This window comes from Pleurodeles waltl, chromosome 2_1 (genome assembly GCF_031143425.1).
Source record: "Pleurodeles waltl isolate 20211129_DDA chromosome 2_1, aPleWal1.hap1.20221129, whole genome shotgun sequence".
Classification (NCBI taxonomy): Eukaryota; Metazoa; Chordata; class Amphibia; order Caudata; family Salamandridae; genus Pleurodeles; species Pleurodeles waltl.
Genome location: NC_090438.1, coordinates 705,320,356 through 705,344,409, shown reverse-complemented (window position 1 = coordinate 705,344,409; position 24,054 = coordinate 705,320,356). Strand labels below are relative to the sequence as shown.

Genomic DNA, 24,054 nt, shown 5'->3' with positions numbered 1-24,054 from the left:
AAACTGCACTGTCTCCAGACCAGCTCTGAGAAAGTGAACACCTGAAAAGGAATCAGGTGTGACTTTGGCACGTTGATAATGAAGCCCTGTAGTTTGGAGGTGGGAGACGAGCCCACCTTCAACAGCCAGGCATCGAAATAGGGGAAGATTGGCACCTCTGATTTCCGCAAATGAGCTGCAACCTCTGCCATCACCTTGGTGAACACCAAAGTGGTGCTAGTAAGGCCCAAGGGTTGCACCGCAAACTGAAAAAGCTTATGACATACTTTGAACTGTAGGTAATGTCCGTGGGCAGTCAGGCCAGGGATGTGGAAATAAGTGACCTGCATCCAACGCCACCATCCAGTCTCCTGTGTCCAGGGCAGACAGGCAGATGTGAGCATCTTGAATCTTTCCTTTTTCAGGAAGCAATTGAGAGGGCACAGGTCTAGGATAGGATGAAGGCCTGCGTCCCTCTTGGGCACCAGAATGTAGTAGGAATAGCAACCATGACCTACTTCTGATGCCGGCACCCTCTCGATGGCTCCCTCGGCCAAGAGAGCCGTCACTTCCTGGCAGAGTAAGGAAAATAGTCCTCCGTCAGCCTGTCGTGAGTGGCGCGGGTGGAGGGGTAGTCACAAAGGAGAGGGAATAGACCCTTCTGACAATTTGGAGAACCTAGCAGTCTGAGGTTACTGACCTCCAGTCAGGGCCGGCTCTAGGACGGTGCGTCCGGTGCCACCGCACCGGGTCTTGACTTCAGGTGGGGGCATCCTGCCTGCAAGTATAATATTATTTAAAAGCATCTGATGCAGCGTTCCTGCCTTCAGAAATTTTCAGACAACAATAAAAATATCAAGATAACTCTGGTGATTAATGTTCTACCTAGAGAGAGATCAGAGTTTTGAGGGACACTGTTAAAGGATGGAAGTAAGGCAGTTCATGGTGGTGGTGGTCATTGGGGCAGCGCCAACAAACACTGATGCACAGGGTGCCACCAGTGCTAGGACTGGCCCTGCCTCCAGTGGTGCAGAGAATGGCGTATCCTGCCACCCACTGGTTGCACCTGAAGGTCGGAGGGCAAACTAATGAGGCTTGGAGGCTGTAAGCTGCTGGGGTGGATAAAAGGGGGTGAACTGTGCCGACCTCTAGTTGCCTGATCCAGGGTGTCTGTGGGTGCTGACTCCTTATCCACAGAGGGGCTGGGAAGCTTGCGGACCACAGTAGCTGAGCAGGTAGAGGCACACCTGGAAGCCCCTTCCTTGGCCACAAAAGTAGCAGAAGGTGGACTGGGCTTAACAAGGGGCCATTGGAAAGGTCCAAGGACCTTGCCATAGCTCTGCTGTCCTTGAAGCACACCAGCGCTAAGTCCATTCTGTCTCTGAAGAGACAGGAGCCATCCAAGGGCATCTCCATAAGTGAAGTTTGGACATCCCCTGAAAAGCCAGTTGTCTTCAGCCAGGCGTGGCGCAGTAAGGCCACCAACAAAGAACAAATTCTGCCTAATGAATCAGTTGTGTCAATTCCACATTAGATTGTGAATTTAGCTGCATTTCTCCCATCAACTATAGCTTGGGGGAGTATTGCCTGGTCCGGTACCACAGGCAGCACCTTTGTAATCAAATTCATAAAGGAACATGAGTATTGGCCTAAAAGTCATGCCGTGACCACAGACTGCAAAGGCCAGCTGGTGGAAGAGTACATTTTCTTACCCAAGGAGTCCAACCTTTTGGAATTTCTATCCAGTGGGGTGGTAGGGAATGCACCAGAATTTACTCAGGAAGTGGAAGGTTGAAACACCAAGCTCTCAGGGGTAGGGTGTTGGGTGAGAAAAGAGAGGCCCCCTTGGTTGGGGCGATGGAGTGGGCAATGTTCCTGCCCACAGGAGCCCCTATCGAGGGCTTGGACCATACCCCAAGCAGGACTTCCATAAGGGCGTCATTAAATGGGAGAAGCTGTTCTGAAGGGGTGACTCCTGGGTGAAACACCTTCGTCAAGACAGAGAGCAACTGAAGGTCCAAGACCTCAGTCGCCCTCCATATCATCATAGCAAATGTGGCACCCTCCTCCGTACCCACGATAGGAGGAGAGACCAAGCCAGTATCTGGGGAGATGTCCAGTCCACTGACATCCCCCAGTCCCTCACACCAGTCCATATTCAGGTTTAGGGACTGGTATTCTTCAGGGCCCAGTACCAATCCTCCCCAAGTCCTCACCCATAGGAATAGGGCTCAGGTTCTGGCCTGGAGGGAATGTCTCCAGTCTGCCTCAGATGATGCCCCTATAGCTCTGCGTCAGAGTCAGGGATAAGAATGGGGATGGTACCGCAGGAGGGCACCTGCAGCACCAGGAGTGTTGACAGTGGGAACGGAGTTGGGGAAGGCTGAGGTGGAACAACCAGTGCCAGTCCAGATTCATATGTGGATTCAAGGGACCAGACTGCCACTGAGGGCAGACCAACCAGTAGTGAACCGGTAGGGGCCAGTACCAAACCCATAGAGCCCAAAGGAACTCCAGCGAAACTCAAGGAAGAGCAGTGAAGGCACAGGCTTAACTGTGGAGCCAGACCTCTAATGATGACATCACTTGTTGTAGGAAGTTGGCTCTGTATGTGCTATTTCAAAGTAAGGAATAGCATGCACAGAGTCCAAGGGTTCCCCTTAGAGGTAAAATAGTGGTAAAAATAGATAATACTAATGCTCTATTTTGTGGTAGTGTGGTCAAGCAGTAGGCTTATCCAAGGAGTAGTGTTAAGCATTTGTTGTACATACACATAGACAATAAATGAGGTACACACACTCAGAGACAAATCCAGCCAATAGGTTTTGTTATAGAAAAATATCTTTTCTTAGTTTATTTTAAGAACCACAGGTTCAAATTTAACATGTAATATCTTGTTTGAAAGGTATTGCAGGTAAGTACATTAGGAACTTTGAATCATTTCAATTGCATGTATACTTTTCAAGTTATTCACAAACAGCTACTTTAAAAGTGGACACAGTGCAATTTTCACAGTTCCTGGGGGAGGTAAGTTTTTGTTAGTTTTACCAGGTAAGTAAGACACTTACAGGGTTCAGTTCTTGGTCCAAGGTAGCCCACCGTTGGGGGTTCAGAGCAACCCCAAAGTTACCACACCAGCAGCTCAGGGCCGGTCAGGTGCAGAGTTCAAAGTGGTGCCCAAAACGCATAGGCTTCAATGGAGAGAAGGGGGTGCCCCGGTTCCAGTCTGCCAGCAGGTAAGTACCCGCGTCTTCGGAGGGCAGACCAGGGGGGTTTTGTAGGGCACCGGGGGGGACACAAGCCCACACAGAAATTTCACCCTCAGCGGCGCGGGGGCGGCCGGGTGCAGTGTTAGAACAAGCGTCGGGTTCGCAATGGAAGTCTATGAGAGATCAAGGGATCTCTTCAGCGCTGCAGGCAGGCAAGGGGGGGCTTCCTCGGGGAAACCTCCACTTGGGCAAGGGAGAGGGACTCCTGGGGGTCACTTCTGCAGTGAAAGTCCGGTCCTTCAGGTCCTGGGGGCTGCGGGTGCAGGGTCTTTTCCAGGCGTCGGGACTTAGGTTTCAGAGAGTCGCGGTCAGAGGAAGCCTCGGGATTCCCTCTGCAGGCGGCGCTGTGGGGGCTCAGGGGGGACAGGTTTTGGTACTCACAGTCGTAGAGTAGTCCGGGGGTCCTCCCTGAGGTGTTGGTTCTCCACCAGCCGAGTCGGGGTCGCCGGGTGCAGTGTTGCAAGTCTCACGCTTCTTGCGGGGAGATTGCAGGGTTCTTTAAAGCTGCTCCTTTGGATAAAGTTGCAGTCTTTTTGGAGCAGGTCCGCTGTCCTCGGGAGTTTCTTGTCGTTGTCGAAGCAGGGCAGTCCTCAGAGGATTCAGAGGTCGCTGGTCCCTTTGGAAGGCGTCGCTGGAGCAGAGTTCTTTGGAAGGCAGGAGACAGGCCGGTGAGTTTCTGGAGCCAAGGCAGTTGTTGTCTTCTGGTCTTCCTCTGCAGGGGTTTTCAGCTAGGCAGTCCTTCTTCTTGTTGTTGCAGGAATCTAGTTTTCTAGGGTTCAGGGTAGCCCTTAAATACTAAATTTAAGGGCGTGTTTAGGTCTGGGGGGTTAGTAGCCAATGGCTACTAGCCCTGAGGGTGGGTACACCCTCTTTGTGCCTCCTCCCAAGGGGAGGGGGTCACAATCCTAACCCTATTGGGGGAATCCTCCATCTGCAAGATGGAGGATTTCTAAAAGTTAGAGTCACCTCAGCTCAGGACACCTTAGGGGCTGTCCTGACTGGCCAGTGACTCCTCCTTGTTATTCTCATTATTTCCTCCGGCCTTGCCGCCAAAAGTGGGGGCCGGGGCCGGACAACTCCACTAGCTGGAGTGTCCTTCGGTGCTGTGACAAAGGGGTGAGCCTTTGAGGCTCACCGCCAGGTGTTACAGCTCCTGCCTGGGGGAGGTGTTAGCATCTCCACCCAGTGCAGGCTTTGTTACTGGCCTCAGAGTGACAAAGGCACTCTCCCCATGGGGCCAGCAACATGTCTCTAGTGTGGCAGGCTGCTGGAACTAGTCAGCCTACACAGACAGTCGGTTAAGTTTCAGGGGGCACCTCTAAGGTGCCCTCTGGGGTGTATTTTGCAATAAAATGTACACTGGCATCAGTGTGCATTTATTGTGCTGAGAAGTTTGATACCAAACTTCCCAGTTTTCAGTGTAGCCATTATGGTGCTGTGGAGTTCGTGTTTGACAGACTCCCAGACCATATACTCTTATGGCTACCCTGCACTTACAATGTCTAAGGTTTTGCTTAGACACTGTAGGGGCACAGTGCTCATGCACTGGTACCCTCACCTATGGTATAGTGCACCCTGCCTTAGGGCTGTAAGGCCTGCTAGAGGGGTGTCTTACCTATACTGCATAGGCAGTGAGAGGCTGGCATGGCACCCTGAGGGGAGTGCCATGTCGACTTACTCATTTTGTTGTCACTAGCACACACAAGCTGGCAAGCAGTGTGTCTGTGCTGGGTGAGGGGTCTCTAGGGTGGCATAATACATGCTGCAGCCCTTAGAGACCTTCCCTGGCATCAGGGCCCTTGGTACCAGAGGTACCAGTTACAAGGGACTTATCTGGGTGCCAGGGTGTGCCAATTGTGGAATCAATGGTACATTTAGGTGAAAGAACACTGGTGCTGGGGCCTGATTAGCAGGGTCCCAGCACACTTCTCAGTCAAGTCAGCATCAGTATCAGGCAAAAAGTGGGGGGTAACTGCAACAGGGAGCCATTTCTTTACACTTGTCTTGTCAGATTACTCTGATGCATGGGGTGAAGTCAAAGACCTCAATGCGAAGTAGATATATAGCTCCACTACCCATATTGTGACCTTCCTCTCCATTGGGATTAAAACTATTGCGCCGTCGCACATAGATGTGGCAAGGAAGTTGAGGGATCGCTCCTTTAGGGCCTTGGGGTGCATAGCACGGCAATCTATGCTTATCTAGGCACCGTGGTCACGCAAACAGCACCAGAGACAGACGAGGTGCAGGTCCATCACTGACCTTTCCCTGTGACAGGTATTGCAGGGCTTGAATAGTCTTCCTTTTGGACATCCCGTGCCATACCAGGAGACAAGTCTCAAAAAACAATGACAAAAAAACAAACAAAAATAAAACGAAAAAAAGACAGTCAAAGAGTCACTAGGGGCAGCTCTCTTCGGATCTGCGCTGACTGACACAGAAAGAGAAGAACTAACATCAGTGTACTAAGATGGCACCTATAAAGGCACAATGCACAGCACTTCTGGCGTGGATGATGCCACGCGGAGCCGAACAATGACACCGACTGGTGCTCAGGGTTACTGCTCACAAAAAAATTCCAGATCCAGTCCGATGCCTGGGGATAATTCTAAGGTAAGGAATCTGCACTAGAAGTCTTTTTCAGATATGGGCTATATTCGAGGATGTGTGATTAATGACACAATGGACGTCACCATGAACATGAAGTGTACAAGAGGCTAAGCATTCTTAAAGCACAAAATCAAACTAGTGGAAGTCGAACAAGGGCAGCCCATAAGATTGGTATTGAAAAAATGTAATTCTATGATGGAATTAGCAAAAGAAAACAATCTATTTGAAAGGCAAATATCTTGGTGACTGTTGATCAAATATTAAGAATAAGAAAGGGAAGCAAATCTTATCATACCCTATTGGTATCAGAAGATAAAACGATCCATTCTTTTGTCAAATACGTTGATAAATGTGACAAATTCATATAATCACTAATTGAGCAAAGTTTATATATGGGACTGGCATTATAAAATGATACAAATTAATAAGAGGAATCAAGGCAAGCGGCATAAAAAAATGAGATGTGCTGGTGCAATTGAAAAAAAGAAAAATGTCATTTGTTTTTTAATCTGCAGAGTAAAGGTAACAATGCCATAGGTGAATGAAAGAATGTATTATCCTTAAGTAATCACTGAATTGTACAAAGTCTATTAAATGTAAACATAATCTCACAAACACCTTGCTAAGAGACCCTAAAAAAATATTGGAGTTATGAAGGAAGTCTTGATAAATTACAGACCAAGCTGACATTTCCAAACTTCAAATCCAAGGAGATCAACATTGCCTACAACAGAGGGTGGCTGTCAGAATAACCATGCTTAATGAACACATTAAGTTGTTGAATGAGAAGTGGAGTAAAAATGCCAAACAATTCACACTGCACAATGTTAACTTGGCACACAGTCACAAGCTAACGTTTTGTAAATGTGGAATATATGTTGTTAACAGGAATGGGAGGTAATAATAATGTGTAAGGTAATTTTGTGCAATACTGAATTGTAAAATAAATAATTTACTGAGTTTTGCAGTGAACGATTCGTATACTTTGCTGGTGGCTATATTTCATACTATGTTCATCAAAGGTGTGGATTACTTTACACTTCATAAATGCTATATTTATGAAAAACAACTTTCTAGTTTTAATTGTTTAAGAGATCATTTTAATATGAAACTCAACATCGCGGGCAATGTTTTAAGTGGGACAGCAAGGTAGACATGTACTGCTCTTGTAAGGAGGATGCTCACATGGTTCAACAACTAATTTCACCAAAACATTAAAATTGACCACTGGGAACATACAGAAGGATGCATTCTGTTTTCATAGCCAAAAAGCCTCTAGAGCTTTTTGCTCTACAACTATAGATTTGGTATAAATGGCCAAACTCAAAAGCCAAACCTAAAATGATAGTTCTAGGGTGAAGCTTTTAAAGATTTGTTCCACAACTGGTTCAGAATGAAAAACATGAGTAAATACGCTGGGCTCTAAAACTATCAAATAACATTTGGGGAATAAACTCTTCATTTGATCCAATCCTGTAGAATTCGTTTTTTACGTATGAGCAAATAATGATTTTCTCAAAATCTAAAAGGTTAACCAATTACAAATGGATTTTAGACGAAGAGGAACATTTGTTTTGTTGCTCATCTCTGTTGTTCAAGTCAAAAGATTGCAGGGGTGCTCAGCCAACTGATGTCATTGTTGTGTACTTCAGACCTACATTTTGTTCTGTACATTAAACTATTTGTTTTTTACTTTTGCTTATGTCACAAAATTTGCCGTACTGGCCACAAATTATCTGGGTTTCAACATTTAAAGTTATACAATGGATCAAACGTAGTGAACATAGGTTCACCTACTGTGAAATCCTCACTCAGTTAATTCATACACTGATGATCAATACCTTGTCAGAGTACTCTAGATTATTAAGCAGTTTGGAAATTGGCGACTCCCAAGAAGTTGCCATGAGAGGTTTCTCTGGTGTATATAGAACACCTCAGACCTAATTTGAAAGCTGATCTTTCCGTTAGCGACATACACTTAAAAATAAGGCATCATTGGCATTCTGACAGAAATAACCAAGACAACACATGTTACATAAAAATTTCAGGTAAAAGATAAATAGACTGAGTGGTAGTGTAAAAGTTTACATGAAGACAAGTGTTTGGCTCACTGTACAGCTCAGTTCAGCATACAGCTCCCAGATATATTTGGTTTATGCCCTTAGGAGATGAAGTATTTATGAACACTTCACAGCTCCATATCTTATACCTCACACAATTTTTTTTTTTTTTTTAGGAGAAATGGATTCCTTTAGCCCTTCACACAACAATCATAAATGCTCAAGACGTTAGTATTGTTGCTACTCTTTTTTAAAAATACTGGTCCTCCACATGTGATGTTATTAACTTTGATTTGTAAATCTGAATTTGTTTTCAATAATTTATGTAATAATAATCTGTAAGGCAAATATATATCAGCGCAGTTAGGAATGTGAAATAACAAATGTAAAACAGTGGATATACAGGGAGTGCAGAATTATTAGGCAAATGAGTATTTTGACCACATCATCCTCTTTATGCATGTTGTCTTACTCCAAGCTGAATAGGCTCGAAAGCCTACTACCAATTAAGCATATTAGGTGATGTGCATCTCTGTAATGAGAAGGGGTGTGGTCTAATGACATCAACACCCTATATCAGGTGTGCATAATTATTAGGCAACTTCCTTTCCTTTGGCAAAATGGGTCAAAAGAAGGACTTGACAGGCTCAGAAAAGTCAAAAATAGTGAGATATCTTGCAGAGGGATGCAGCACTCTTAAAATTGCAAAGCTTCTGAAGCGTGATCATCGAACAATCAAGCGTTTCATTCAAAATAGTCAACAGGGTCGCAAGAAGCGTGTGGAAAAACCAAGGCGCAAAATAACTGCCCATGAACTGAGAAAAGTCAAGCGTGCAGCTGCCACGATGCCACTTGCCACCAGTTTGGCCATATTTCAGAGCTGCAACATCACTGGAGTGCCCAAAAGCACAAGGTGTGCAATACTCAGAGACATGGCCAAGGTAAGAAAGGCTGAAAGACGACCACCACTGAACAAGACACACAAGCTGAAACGTCAAGACTGGGCCAATAAATATCTCAAGACTGATTTTTCTAAGGTTTTATGGACTGATGAAATGAGAGTGAGTCTTGATGGGCCAGATGGATGGGCCCGTGGCTGGATTGGTAAAGGGCAGAGAGCTCCAGTCCGACTCAGACGCCAGCAAGGTGGAGGTGGAGTACTGGTGTGGGCTGGTATCATCAAAGATGAGCTTGTGGGGCCTTTTCGGGTTGAGGATGGAGTCAAGCTCAACTCCCAGTCCTACTGCCAGTTCCTGGAAGACACCTTCTTCAAGCAGTGGTACAGGAAGAAGTCTGCATCCTTCAAGAAAAACATGATTTTCATGCAGGACAATGCTCCATCACACGCGTCCAAGTACTCCACAGCGTGGCTGGCAAGAAAGGGTATAAAAGAAGGAAATCTAATGACATGGCCTCCTTGTTCACCTGATCTGAACCCCATTGAGAACCTGTGGTCCATCATCAAATGTGAGATTTACAAGGAGGGAAAACAGTATACCTCTCTGAACAGTGTCTGGGAGGCTGTGGTTGCTGCTGCACGCAATGTTGATGGTGAACAGATCAAAACACTGACAGAATCCATGGATGGCAGGCTTTTGAGTGTCCTTGCAAAGAAAGGTGGCTATATTGGTCACTGATTTGTTTTTGTTTTGTTTTTGAATGTCAGAAATGTATATTTGTGAATGTTGAGATGTTATATTGGTTTCACTGGTAATAATAAATAATTGAAATGGGTATATATTTTTTTTTTGTTAAGTTGCCTAATAATTATGCACAGTAATAGTCACCTGCACACACAGATATCCCCCTAACATAGCTAAAACTAAAAACAAACTAAAAACTACTTCCAAAAATATTCAGCTTTGATATTAATGGGTTTTTTGGGTTCATTGAGAACATGGTTGTTGTTCAATAATAAAATTAATCCTCAAAAATACAACTTGCCTAATAATTCTGCACTCCCTGTATACTAGGCTCCGTAATATGTGTGTCTTATGAAATTCAATTAAAACAAAAATGAAATATTGGAGATACATATTTGGATGTCCATATCAGTCATCATGTCACATGAGGAGGTTGAAAAGTTTAAGTCAAGCACTGACAAAACCAACAGGTGTCACCTATGCGAGAGATATTGGCTTTGTCAAACTCTTTTAGCTATGCTGTACAGCTGTGCGGCTACTGTGCAGCATGTTTGAAAGTAAGAAAGTAATACTATGATGCAGCCAACGCTGGGTGCATCATCTCACTTTTTTTTCGGGTGGCACGGAATGGGCAATCAACAATGTGGGAGGGGGGCAGGGCAAGCAAAACCACGTGGGAGAGGTGGTATGGGTAAGCAATGAGGGAGGGGGCAGGCGGGATGGGTAGGCAACAATACAGGAGAGAGGAAGGAGTGGCAGGGCAGGCAACAACGCAGGAGGGGTCAGGAGGGATGGCACACACAACAACGGGGCAAATAATGGTGTGGCAAGCAAAAATGCAGGAGGGATCTGAAGGGACTGGGCAACAACGATAGGGAAATGCAGGATGTGGTGGGAGCAATGGAGCAAACAACACCACAGTAGAGGGCAGGAAGGATGGGCCAGACAAGTTGAGAAGGGAGCAGGAGTGGCAGGCCAAGAACCTAGGAGGGTGCAGGAAGTATGGAACGTGCAACAACATGATAGGGAGGCAGGAGGGACAAGGCAAGCAATAATGATGGGACTAGCAATGACATGGCAAGCAACACAGAAGGAGGAGTTAGGACGGACGGAGCAAGCAACAACACTGGACAGGTCGGGAGGGATAGGGCAAGCATCAACACGTGAGAGGGTCTGGGGGGATGAGCTAAGCAACAACATGGGAGGGATAGGGCAAGCACCAATGCAGGAGGAAAGTTGCACACAACAACGCAGGAAGGGGCAAGCAACAGAACAGAGCGGTCTGGGGAAAGACGGCCAGTAAACACATACACTCATCGTATGGAGTTTTGCAACTGAAAGTAAAAAGCAGGTCCAAAAAAGTGAGCAGTGAAAGGACATGGGGCATGGAAGCAGTACTTGAACCATGATCCAGTGGAGGTAAAACACACAAAGTGGAAGTGGAGCCAGCATGCATCAACCAAAGAGGAGCAAGGAAATAAGGGTTATGATTGAGCCAATCAATCATAAGAAATCGACAAGCTCTAAGCCCCCTGTAAATCAATAAAATGCCTCACAAGCAATAATGCATCCACTGTCTTAGACTAGAGCTAAAAAGGAATAATAAAGACTGTTCTCATGAGAAAGGCTCATGTATTAAGTTAAATAAAAAAAATGGCTTTGCAAGAGAGAAACACCAGATTCATGGATGTTCTAGCTTTCCTAAACGGTCTAATTTGTCAAACAGCATTAGAGAAACCATGCCTGGTGGCCCAGTTAGGGCAAATCACTACACTAACACTGCGTGCAAGGCCCACTGTGTCACCCTGATCCGCTGTCCGCTAGCAGCCCCCTTATCCCTGGAGTCAACTGACAGTACCTGCAAGACAGGGCCCAACGCTCTGGGGGATTGGGACAATAGAGACTGTAATGCAAAGCCGAGGTGTACTGGACTGCACACAAAAGTGTACTGGACTGCACACAATGAAAATATCAGCACATCACTAACACACTCATGCACACCAACACACTCACACGTCACGAACATCCAACTAAAGTTGTCTAATTTGTTTAATTTAATTGCCAACACTATTCCACTAGATAGAGCCAAGGAGAGCACTGAAAAAAGCAAGGTCTCCAGAGAGGGGGTCTGCATGTCAGTCCTTTCTTCCATTTGCTCTGCCCCCCTGCAATTGGCTTGAAAGACAACAGATACCAATGGCAGATCATAAGTAAATGCTTACGTGCTGCTGCTCCAAGGGGCGCGAGCTGTATCCTCTGTCCGGCCGATCCCACCTCTTTTTTGTGAAAAGAAGGAATGTATCCCCCAGGTGGGTTGTATGCAGTCCCTCCAAAATATCCTGTAAACATCATAAAATTGTGTTAACATTAAAAACTGTCATTTTCATTCTGAAGAGAAGCAGCTCTTGTTTCTTTTTTTCATACAAATATCCATGCCCAGCCGTCTGTGTACCCTAAGAAATGCTGCAACAAAAACTGAAATGCCTAACAGGAAATAATTCATCTTAAACATACAAATCTCGAATTAGGTAACCAAGAAAGGTTAAAAATATTAAAACTCAATATCATTAAGTCCTACATTAAAGAATTAATACCCAACAGAACCTGGTTCTATTTTCCAATTTACTCAACCAGAAAAGTATGTAGGCTTACGTTTCAATCTGAGAAAATGGTTCAGTTTATATCTACTGTTCAGGGCGCAGCAATGCTTTTTGTGGCTCTTAAAGGAGTTTTTTTTAATTGTTATAGCCAAACTTTTTTGGTCCAAAATTTTACATCTTCCTTCCTCTAAAGCTAATTCTGACTGCACAAACTGTGTGCAAAAAGATACCACACAAATACAGAATAGTGTATAGACAAAAGTCGCCTAAATGGCAATACTGCACGTTTTGTACATTTGTATCTGGCATTTCTATGCCTTTAACCCTACGAGTTTCCAAGAAATTCTCAACCATATACAGGAGTTTTCCTTTGATATTCTTTAATTTTAACGAGTATGCTAAAAACTGAATATATGTTTGTGAGACATTTGTAAAAATTGACAGTCTGACATCTGATCAAACTGGAAATATGATCCGAAGGTCTTATGAACCTAAGTAAGATTATTTTTAAGATAAATGTAAATGGTTTACAGAACTTGTAAAAAAAAAAAAAAAAAAAAAAAAAAAAAAAAAACGCAACATTTCTCACTGACAAAGTAAAAACACACAAGCACCAAGCAAGTGTAAAAAATTTACTAGTTTTAAGAGCCTTTTGTTAATTTCCTTCCACGTGCAAATACTAAGTGTGCATTATTTCCACAAAAAAATACTTGATCAAAATGCCAAACTAAGTAATTCCCTTTCTAGAGTGAAGGGAGAAAGTCTCCATAACGTTTCGTGTGCCAATGCTACACCCACACAACCAGCTGGTCAACGAGATCTTCCACTGACAGCCAAAAGAATCCTTAAAGGTATGATCAGCACAGCTTTCAGGAAGGACAGCCAAGATGAATACTTACTCTAAAGAAGATTTATGGAGTACAGAGACACAACACATCAAACAGCAATGAAGTTAACGTGTGGCCAAACTACTTTGGTAAAAATAATGAGAAATTTGTTAGCCACCAACCACCGTTAGACTTTGGTGAAAAAACAATCTGACTAGTAATTGTGCACAGTGAGATTTGGCTGCTGCTTAAACTAGTGAACAAGTTACCCAAAGGGATGTATCAGAAGATTTTAACGGAACAATACTACATGAGGTTAGATATCATGTCTGGGTAACTGGAGTACACAAGAAAACCACATTTGATCAATAAGTGGCAGGAGATGCACACTGGCCGAGGCTCGAAGCAAACAAGTCAGATATGTAAGGTAGTCTCTGACAGGCTTAGACTGAGAAGGCTCCGTTAACCTAGGTTTCGCTTGTGGAAACTCTAGAGGTCTGCATGTGATTAAAAAAACTCTGCCTTAGAGATGGTGCTCGAGCAGACCGGCAATATCATGTTTGCAATGGACCAATGCTGACACTTCAGTCAAAATAATCAGAAACCTCTGCAAAGAATGGAATAACATTTCTGTACAAAGTTAGCAATCTGTAGGCCCATTTCTCTTTGTCTTGACACAGCAAGGTGCAGAGCAGAGGAAGTCTTCCGGCTCCACAGGTATCCGCCTTTCTGTTTTCCTGGGATCACAGAGCTATCAAGTCTTACCGGTATCAAGATAAAGGCATTCATGTATACCCAAGTACGCTAAAAGTCACAAAGGTATCCAAGCGTTTAGAGTCCCCCGCAGTGGGCAAATCATGGTAATGCTAGTGTTTTCTGAATCTGAAGGTGAATTTGGGAACTGGCTGCTACAATTCTGGAAGACAACTATAGTCCATCAGATACCTCAACAGAGGGGAACAGACTTCCTACTCCCATCCTACGGAAGAAGGAATGATTTCAAGGTCCAGAAATACTACAAACTCAAAGGGTTCTAATATGCGGTATAAGCAAGAAGATGGAGTTGAATTGGTGTATTCTTATAAAAATGTGTACTATGATAAGCTCTTTTTAACTAATTTGTACTTAATTTCACAGCAACGTCGCCTCACCAACAACATCGAGAGTGTTTCACTAAAGGAGCTCTCCAAAAGCTTCATTTAGTTCAAATTTGGCAGAGGCCCCAACTGTGGGTAAATGCTCACTATCGCCCTATGCTTTAAGGAGATCCTGGGGGGTAAGGTTGAAAACAGGCTGGAAGCGGGGAAGTAGTTGGTGCTTTAGACCACCCACGCTGAACAGAACAAAACATTCATTAGTTGCCATAATGAGTGTGTATCAGACTTCCTGTGAAGAATCAATGTTATAAATTATAGCGGGGTTTACTTAAGGGAACATATGCATATTTGTACCTCTTTTCAGTCTATTCATTGAAGGTTAAGACAGCTATAGGTGAGTCTGAAAACTGTTGAAGTCTAACCAAACTTTTAAGTAACAATTTATAATCATACAGTAAATCTTACATAAACATACCTATCCCGCAGTTGTTTGCACAAGGTACATTAAATAAGTGTACTTTAAAAGAACAAAAGCTTTATTCACACACCCATGACTAAACCTGTGTCAGGTCCCAATCTTGTTAGCATAATATGAACACAAGAGACAAGGTAGTCAGAATTTCTAGGATTTATTTGTATTCAGTATATAATGCCTTTGTTGGAAAGTGACATCTGGGTAAATATTGGGGCCTCATTAGAAATTCCCCAGTACCTTAATGCAATAATGCAACCAGGGTACATCGTATTACCCAAGGTTGCAGTATTTCCCAAGGTCAGTATTATCTGTCGATTTGAAATTGGGGAGGATCAAATGAGGCGCAACTTGTGGAATTATGCACTCCTATTTACTTATGTTTTGACTCCTCCTGACTTCTTTTTCCTATAGACATTTTTCCTGGTTTTTCCCGATAAAGGTTTTATGGGAATTACAACTTGGCAGAGCCATAAATCAACCCTACTTGCACTTCTGTTTTGGGTGCAGTCTTTCAGTCCTACCAGAATGAGGACTACCTGGGCACTTTTTAAACTTAATACAAAGGATAGTTTCAATATGTAAAATAGTCAGGTAACAATCAAAAATGGGAACTGTCCGAAGGCAAACTGTGTTTAATCAATAAAAACAGATTATTTGAAAGAAGACCATCCACTTAAGCGGAGATGGTGCCGCAGAAAGCTGGAACAAATGTCCATTAGTTAAACTTCTACAGTGGGGGGACCTTCCAGCTGATTCTATCATGTTTGACTTTCCTCTTGACTGAAGAAGTTGAGGGGAACTGAATTAATTGTTCTCTGTCAAAGTTTGGTGACCAGAAGTATCCAGACCGCAGTCAATAGAGGGGTGAGGAATTGAGGGGGGGGGTTGGCAGGGCCATGGGGGGAAAGAGATATATGCTATTTACCTGACCTGCATAAGTTGTGTACTACACTGTATTTCTCCACAAATTTAAGACAGGCTTATGTGTGCTGAAAAACTTACTGCCAAATATTGTGCAATTATGACTTGGGGAGACTAGAAGACAAAGCAGGAAGCAAAATTCCATCACGCACTCTGGAATATTTTGCACTATTTGCCAATAAAAGTCACAGTTGTCAGAGGTTTGTGTTGAGTCTGTGCGTTACCCTGCATCCCTGGGATTTTGGTGTTTGCTCTTTTCGTGAGAATGAGTCTTTGATCGTTTCCTGCATTCCAGTCCACTCTCTTCCTGGAACCAGTAGCTACCGTGCCCCAAATCAATATTGGCAAGGACAGGAGAGAAGTAACAGGTAGTCACACAGCAACAAGAAATAGCTACCTACTGCAATGCATGATCCTAATCGTTCAAAGGCAGAAGTTTCCTAATTAAAGGAGAGTATTTAGTTAAGGTGTGTGATGCAATCTTTTGCAGCATTTCTTCTCAGTCTTGTTCTACACCCCCATGCTCAACATTCCCTTGTATATTCTGTTCTCCACTTTCTTTGTTGCCATCTATTGTCTGATTCTTGTAGCCTGTTGTTACTGTGGAAGCGCGGAAGAGAGTCTGCAACACAAGGGAGCCGGGCAGAAGACACATGCATTCTCGTGGAGTTTTTAAGTAAACAAAATAATTACCTAAAAATGAGCGGTGGAAGGACAGAAGCTAGCTAATCATAGACATTATAAAGAGATTATGCTCTTGGAGAGGGACAATCAAGAGGGGGACTAGGAAAGCCACTGAATAAGAAGTAGGCAAATTTGAGTGTCAACAAAGCCAACCAACGTAAACAATCAGGGGGCTGTAATTGCCTGTAAGTTCTTAGTAATCCTTTGCAAACAGACAGCCTGCACTGTCCGGTAGGCTTGAGACATGGGCACATATGACAAAGTTGAATGACAGGAAGGAAGAAAATAAAGAAAACGGGGCAGTACAGTGCCAATCATGAAGCTTTGTTTGGTGGTGAAATTTCTTGCTTCCATAGCTGGAAAACTCTGGCTGGAACATTAACTGCAGGTCAAGTTAAAGGGAAAACCAGTCAGAGACAGAGTCATGAGGGGCAAGGACATTAACAAGTTTTCAGTAACACAGGTACTAGGATTGTTTCACTTTTCTGTTGCAAGAATCAGTCAAGCACCAGTAATAACTAGAAATTCCTCATATTTTCTCTTTTTCCAGATCTCAAATATTGTCTACAGTTGTTTCAGGACACTTTCAATTTTGCACCTTAAGACATGGGTGTAGGGGGTGGTCAGGATGAAGATGGGTAGCAGCGTTAAAGTGTAATAACAAGGTAATATCCAGCTGTCAAAGATCCTTTGCTGTGCTCACTGCAAGCTTACTTTTTTTTAAACAACTTAAGGCAGACACTACCACAGTGGGAACAGATAACCAAGACTTTCCCAACCACTTCCACGTTACACCAAACCTATGTTTAAATCAGTTTAAGTTCATGCTAGTTAGCCCATCTCCGTCTGATGCATGCCTTTTTACCATATTTGTTAACCCACATCCCAAGTAATATTAAGCAGTTCTCTTAAGCCATGGCTCCAATATTTAAGAATAGGGCCCCAGGACCTGTCACACCATCTAAGAGCAGCCCAAGCCTCAAAATCAAGCTTTTTCATGCCCAGAAAGAACCATAATCTCTGAAGCCAGATACTCACTAAGTATATCTGTGGAGCTCCTTTCAACAGAACCTTTTGTCTGGCTGCCAAGAGCATGTGGGATATCATCCTAATCTCCAAGGACCTCAATGGCTAAACATAATTCTCTGGGACCCTAGGACCAAGAACCCTCGAAACGTCAGAATAATGATTCTCTTGGATGCTGTAAAGCGCTCAAAATCACCTTCCAAGCATTTACAAGGCTTGAGTACACCTGTAAGATGCCTGACAGCACCTCACCATCCCCAAACGTTATCCAGCATAATGAGTAATGTGTTCTCTCTATTGAAAAAGATTAATGTGTTCTGTCTATTGAAAAAGATTGGGATGGAGAGTAGAATAAACAATTCTAGATCTTCAAGTGTGTCTCCTTCCCCTGTTTTTGAGTGGCAAAGTTTGTGAATTGCCTCATTATTCCTTCCCATTGTGCCTCAGCTACAATTCTAGACAATTCTCTTTTTCACATCACTTTAGCAAGCCAGGTCTCAGGTGAATTTTTAATGTAATAACAGCAATTGTTTGTAGATGTCACAACCTTCACCACACCCGATGGTAACAGACTGAGGCCATAATAATGATCTGCCCTTAAAAGTGGCAGATGATGAACTGCAGTGGAGTCTGGAACACTTCTCAGAGTGAAGTGCTGGCCTGTGGCATCTGTTCACTAAAGACATTTAAAGCTTTTGAAAAATCTATGTTGATACCAGTCAATATACATATTGTTGTATTATATATTACAAACATGGGCCAAAAGATTTGGAGCTCTTTAAACAAGCAACAGATTACATTACACCAAATCAGATTAATTTTATTTTAAGTACAGCAGAGTAACAGATTTGCTCAGAATCAAAGGATGTTGAGCCCATGCCAGGACTCAAACCTGGTTCCTCAGATCTAAAGTTGGCAACTCTGGCTGTTAGGCCACATATATATTTCTTAACTTATCAGTGAAAGTCATAAATATGTGGTTTGGTTGTGCAGGATCAAATAACGTGAGTACATTCTATGTTGAAATGGCTTTGTGAAGTAAAAAACAACAGCAGCAACAAATACTGGAAGAGTCACCTGAAGTGTTGCTTGGGAATACTTGCAAGGTGTTGTTGTAAAACTGGACTTAGGCACATAGTTCAGTAACTTTGCTCTGGCGTACAAACAGGGCCAATCAATTTAAATATTACTTGCAAGTAGACCAGGACTTTCCTGTCCCACTAAAAGTCGACTCACGAACCACAGTCTGCGAAATGCTGCCCTAGAGAAAAATCTTTATTTCCCCATATAATTTCACAGGGTACAGTATGCCACACCAGAAGGATTGTCTATGTTATCTGAGAGGTATATTACTGTGTTGTGCTTTACAGCGCCACAGTACTTCCCAAAAATGTCTCTTTGGCTGTGTGCGATCAATAAAGCAATCACAAAAATGGTAGCAAAGGGAGACCTGAACGTCAACACAAAGCTAAGGCAGGAAAGAGGGGAAAAAACCTAGGATTCGGCCTCCCATCTAAACTTGCCACACCAAAAGCTAACCTATTATACAAGGTAAAAGGCATGACTGTAACAAGTCAAAATAATTCCTTTTTTGTTTGCTATCCCCTCACAAACCCTACTGATTTCATGCTTCATCATCAGGTCTCACCCTGATCCCTAAAAACCAGGATGGTCTCAACCTTATTCCAGGGAGCACTCTGGAAACTCTCCTGCTGGGGTTTTAGAGTAAATTTGTCTTGGAACACCTAGGTATCCCTTTATTTGCTCCTGGTATGACTAATAACCAATAAAAGAGGGGGGTGCCTACGGAGATAATGATCCTACTATACCTCACTAAGAAGTCAACATGTTTCAGCCCTAAAGTATAATGGCCATTGGGCCCTGGGTTTTCATCCGGACTGGATAAACTATATGCCCTGGAAAAAAATCATTTGGAAATGTCAGTAAACCTAACAAAATTCTGTCAGGACAAATACACAACATATAACATTAATAGCATGTAAAGGTCAGAGTTGCCTTTTTTTCCCCATACAATTTTTGTCCTGGATCCTGTAAAAGACAAACACCAATGGACTTGTGTATGGTTTTAATCTTGATATGCACATTAGTGGTACAGTTTCATATTCAACCAATCAGTGAGCAAAACAGAGACATAACACAGAACCAAATACGAACATGTGTTTTCTTGGTTTCCATAATCACTCAATCTGGGAAACTCGAAGGATGCAGTATTGTGTTTATATGATAATCAGAAGCAAATGGCCTACGCTGAGTTGTCAGGAAAAATGCTACCTGGGATGACTGGGGGATATGCTGCTGTAGTCACACACTATTGCAGTTACGAGAGGGAACACAGTAAAGAGAAAGATAATATACAGGAGATGGGTTTAGCAAGTGCTCATACCTTCAATCGTTCACCTATCTCTAAATCCATTTGTTCCACTTACGTCAAGGGTGTCATGTCTACTATTCCATCTATTTAGGCCCGTCATATCCCAGATGATACCAGTGGATGGAGGCGCTGGCTGCCTTTAACTCAGTGGTTGGGAAAGTGCAGGGTATTATGGAGGAGAATCTGTGTCATTGCACTAGCGAGTGTTCGCTCATCCACATTCCGTCAACGGATTCATGGGAAATGGAGTCCTGGTGAGTTGGGCCTGACCATGGGTGTACGAAATGCCAGGTCATGAATTTCGAAAATGGTTCTTTTTAAGAAAAGCCTTCTCATTAGTGTGACAAGTATTCAGTTTGTACTGTGCCAACGTAAGACACAATATATATTCAAGAGCTTCTAAACACTGGCAGTGGTTTACACATCTCCATGGGGACTTCTTTAAAATTCTAATTTTGTTACTAGAGGTAAATATTTTTTTTCTAATTGTGGACACATAATAAACAGATACTCCATATGTTTCTGTGTCACAAATACATTCAAGTAGTACATACAGTGTCTCAAAGGGGTGATGATGGGAGTGATAATAGGAACCCCTGCATGTACAAGAGAATAAGTGTGGCCATAACATCTAAATCCATACTGTTTCAAAATGTCCTGAAATGACTGTAAGCATTCAGGGTATGTTATCAATAAGTCCCATCAAGTGGGTACGTAATCTATATACCCAGTGTTGTTCTTGTTCTAATAATACTCTAGTCATGCTGGGCGTTATCTTGATATTCTCTATGACTGTCCACTGGAGGTCATTCTCAGAATGGTTTCCTTCAAGGAAATGTGCAGTTAAACGTGTAGTGCTTGGGCAGCAAATGTCGCTGAAATGTTTGTATATACAGACTTTCACCTTCCTAGACTTCATGTTTCTATACATTTTATTGCAAGGGCATTTACTAGGGCATTTAATGAGATATACCACATTCTCTGAAACGCAATTAGTGTGGCTCCTCTGTTTAGGCCCAGGTCTTTTGTTTCGGTCGGAGTTGTAAATCTGCATACCAAACACCCTCCATAAGGAACATGTCCTGTTCTTCTTGGAAGATCCCAAAGAGTGTGTTGCTCCTGACTAATCTGATCAGGTCTCATATGGACCAGTAGATCCTGTAAGCTGGTATCCCTTTTGAAGGAAAACAATGTTTTTTCAAAGTGCAAGTTACCACCGTTTATAATGTGCTAGGGTTTGGTAGTGATTTTTTTAACTGCATTAAAGATGTTACTATATATACCCAAACATGTTAGTCACATGTTAACTGATTTATGCTTGTCCTCCAACACAGTCAAGAGTTTGACCTCTGCTTTATAATTACACAGTTCTGAACACTTTTGTCTAACCCAGAAGAATTGTCCTATGGTTAGATTTTCTTTTAGAGACTGAGGATGTGCACTTTCAAAATCCAACAGGCTGTTCTTGTCTGTTGGTTTTGTGAGCACACTTTCTTTGTTTAGTTTCCCTTCTACTACTGTAATTGTTACATCTAGGAAAGGTATTTTGTCAGTGCCCATGTTCATAGTAAATTTCAAGAAGGCATTGCAAGAGTTCAACCAGTCCAGGAACACATGGGCACTCTTTATGTCACCAAGACAGACCACAAATGCATTGTCGATATAACGATGCCAAATGGTCATATGTATTATTAACGGTTTGTTGCCACATTTATTCTCTTTTTCAAAATGGTGAACATACAGACAGGCAAGGGACAGCATGAAGGTACTACCCATGGAAGTCCCATGTTGTTGTTAATAGATAGTACCCTTGAACTTAAATACGTTTTTTGTCAATGCTAGCCTGGCTAGACTCAAGATCCAATTAATAGGGGCTTTATATGCATGAACCCATTTGGAGATTACAGGGCAAGCAGGAGTTACTGGGCTCCCACCTGTGAGGGTTTAGGGAATTTTCTCTCTGTTGTCTCAGAGCCTGACATACTATGGTCCTTCAAACTGAACACTAAGTGCATCCCTTCAGTACATGACCCTGAGTAGTAGCGAGGTGAGGAGTCCCAGGGCTTAGTGTAGGGAGAAACTCAGATATTAACAGTTATGCAACAGATACAATTACGCTTATAGCTACAGAATACTCAGGTGTATCAGTGGTTGCACTTCTTGCAGAATGAGTGAGTGGCTTGATACTAGGCCAGGGAGGCTGGGAGATGCACTCCTAAGTTGGGTAAGCACTGGTTACACTCCCTTCATAGTCTGATTTCTGAGGTTGCCCCAATGCTCCTGGTCAGGGCCCATACACTCCTCCTCCTCTCTCAACAGACCCACAACTCCTCACTTCATGTGATGATCTCACCTCTGGGAGGTGAGTACAAGACTCCAACCCTGGCTCTTTGGATTTTTTGAAGAAAGTAGAATCCAGTGGTTGTTCGGAAGTCTGCTTTTATAGTAATTTTTCGGACAGGAGGTGTGGATCCTACTATCACAGGACTGAAACTGATTTGAGGCAAGGTCCTCTTTGTATATATCATCTCCCTGGAGCTGGCACAGCCTTTTTCTCGTATGAGTTTTTTCTCAGCAGATAGTGACAAGAGGTGTCCCCAACTGGATCACCCAAAAGAAGAGCACAATCAAGTGTCAAGCCTTCTCCAGCTATCAACAGCCCTTTTGGTGGTAGGAGTTTGGGAGGGGAAAGGGAGACAAAAGGGAAGGTCCTGCCTGAAAATCGTTCCCATTCTCTTGCCTGCCCACTATCTGCCCTGCTGCAGTGCTCAAAGAGAGATAATCTGTAGGCCTTCACTAAATGGTCACTGCTGTCTTTATAATGAAGCAGTCACTACACTCCAACACTTCAGTTTCATTAGCTGTCCCCTCAATCCCATGCTAACAGTATCCCTCTTTGTCTGATGAGGATGAACTATGACCTCAAATGTGTTATGGGCCAACCAAAATGGGATTCCAAAGGTCTGGTCAATCATTTACTTATATTTAACATGAAGCGCATCTAATAACACCACAAACACAGTAAACTTTGTGTTAATTCTGGTTGTTAGCATGTTGTATGGGCACTACATTCAAGTGGGACTTTACACAAGTGCAACCAGTAGGCAATACTTCCACCCTAAAGAGGACTCACTTTGAAAACATATGGGAGGCTGCCATCATTGCTTAATGTATGTGCCACAGGACACAGAGAGTAGCCTAGTGTCAATTCCAGGATCAGCTTAGTGTGTCGCTCCAAACCACTTAACCATGCTCTGGATCTCATAACTTACAGGATCGCCTATGCCAGAGTGTGCATTCATGATGGCTGTGCATGCAAATCCAAAAGATACATTTCAGGAACCATATATTATGCAGCTGAGTTACTCAAGGAAGGGATTGCCGTTCTGTGTTACTTTAAAAGGGAGATGCCCATCCCGATAGAAAGCAACAAAGCAGATTGGTTATTGGCAGCCAAGTTAAGGACCAAACAAGCAAGGACATTCTTAGAAGAAATAAGAAATGATGCATTGTCAAATGCCTCTACTGAGAAAGTTACCCTAGACAGCTTCCATAGCTATTTCACTAAAGATAAGGAGGATATGGAGCCCAAGATGAAGTCTTATTGGCAATAAACATCCTCAAGTAATCAAAGACCAAAGGCCCAGAGGGCTTTGCAGGTGTGGAGTACAAAAGGTATGTGCCACTATTACTAGATATCCTCAAAAGAATAACTGGCAACATTATTGCTCACCCAATGTTGACCCACATCATGACAGAGGTGTGTAATAGCTTCATCATGAAAACCAGGCTGGGATCCTACCCATTGGTAGTCCTGTAGACCAATCTTCCTCCTCGACTTGGATGTAGAGTTATTCACTGAAATATTAACCGTTGGCAAGGCAAACTAAGACCCCAGGTGGCAGTGCCTTCCAGGCACTCCTGAACGTGGCTCTGTTCTGCTGGCAGTGTGCAGCCCCTGGTGTGAACCTGTGCTTGGAGAAAGTGTGGATCAGCTGAGAGCTCAGAGGCCACACTTGGTCTCCCTGTGACGCTCAGCATTGTGGAGTGGTACTACAGTAGCTTAGAGGAATAGAGCAGGTAGAGGGCTCATAAGCTGCAGACACAGTGAGAGTCAACAAAGTGTGGGGTCAGAGGTCTGGCAGTGAACACAGCAGAGAAGAAAGCGTAAGCTAAATGCTCTACAGATGACCCAAAACTACAGATGTTCATGAGTGCACCACCTGGGATCAGGAGCCCGTGGGACTAGTGGAGGTGAGTGGATATGACTGCTAGGGGCCTGACATCAACCTTAAATTTTTGTGATTGGGATTGGGGAATGGACTTCCGACTGCTTACTTACTTGGATCTCCTTGCTATTGAGGAGTAGGGTACACACAGTGCAGCCATAGAAATGTGTGCTTCTTGACTGACTGACTCCTCCTTCAGTGATTTCATTTAAAAAAGACTGGGAGCATGATTTTTCCCCAGG

At 43.4% G+C, this 24,054-nt stretch overlaps 1 protein-coding gene across 6 annotated transcripts in view; it reads right to left on the bottom strand.

The window, feature by feature from the left end:
• Nucleotides 1-24,054, bottom strand: part of MAK (male germ cell associated kinase) — a 420,577-nt gene that overhangs the window by 69,225 nt on the left and 327,298 nt on the right. For all 6 annotated transcript variants that reach the window (XM_069216975.1, XM_069216982.1, XM_069216967.1 and 3 more), the window contains one exon: nt 11,784-11,900. In XM_069216975.1, coding sequence (XP_069073076.1) covers nt 11,784-11,900 — 117 coding nt within the window. The remainder of the gene's footprint in view (nt 1-11,783; nt 11,901-24,054) is intronic.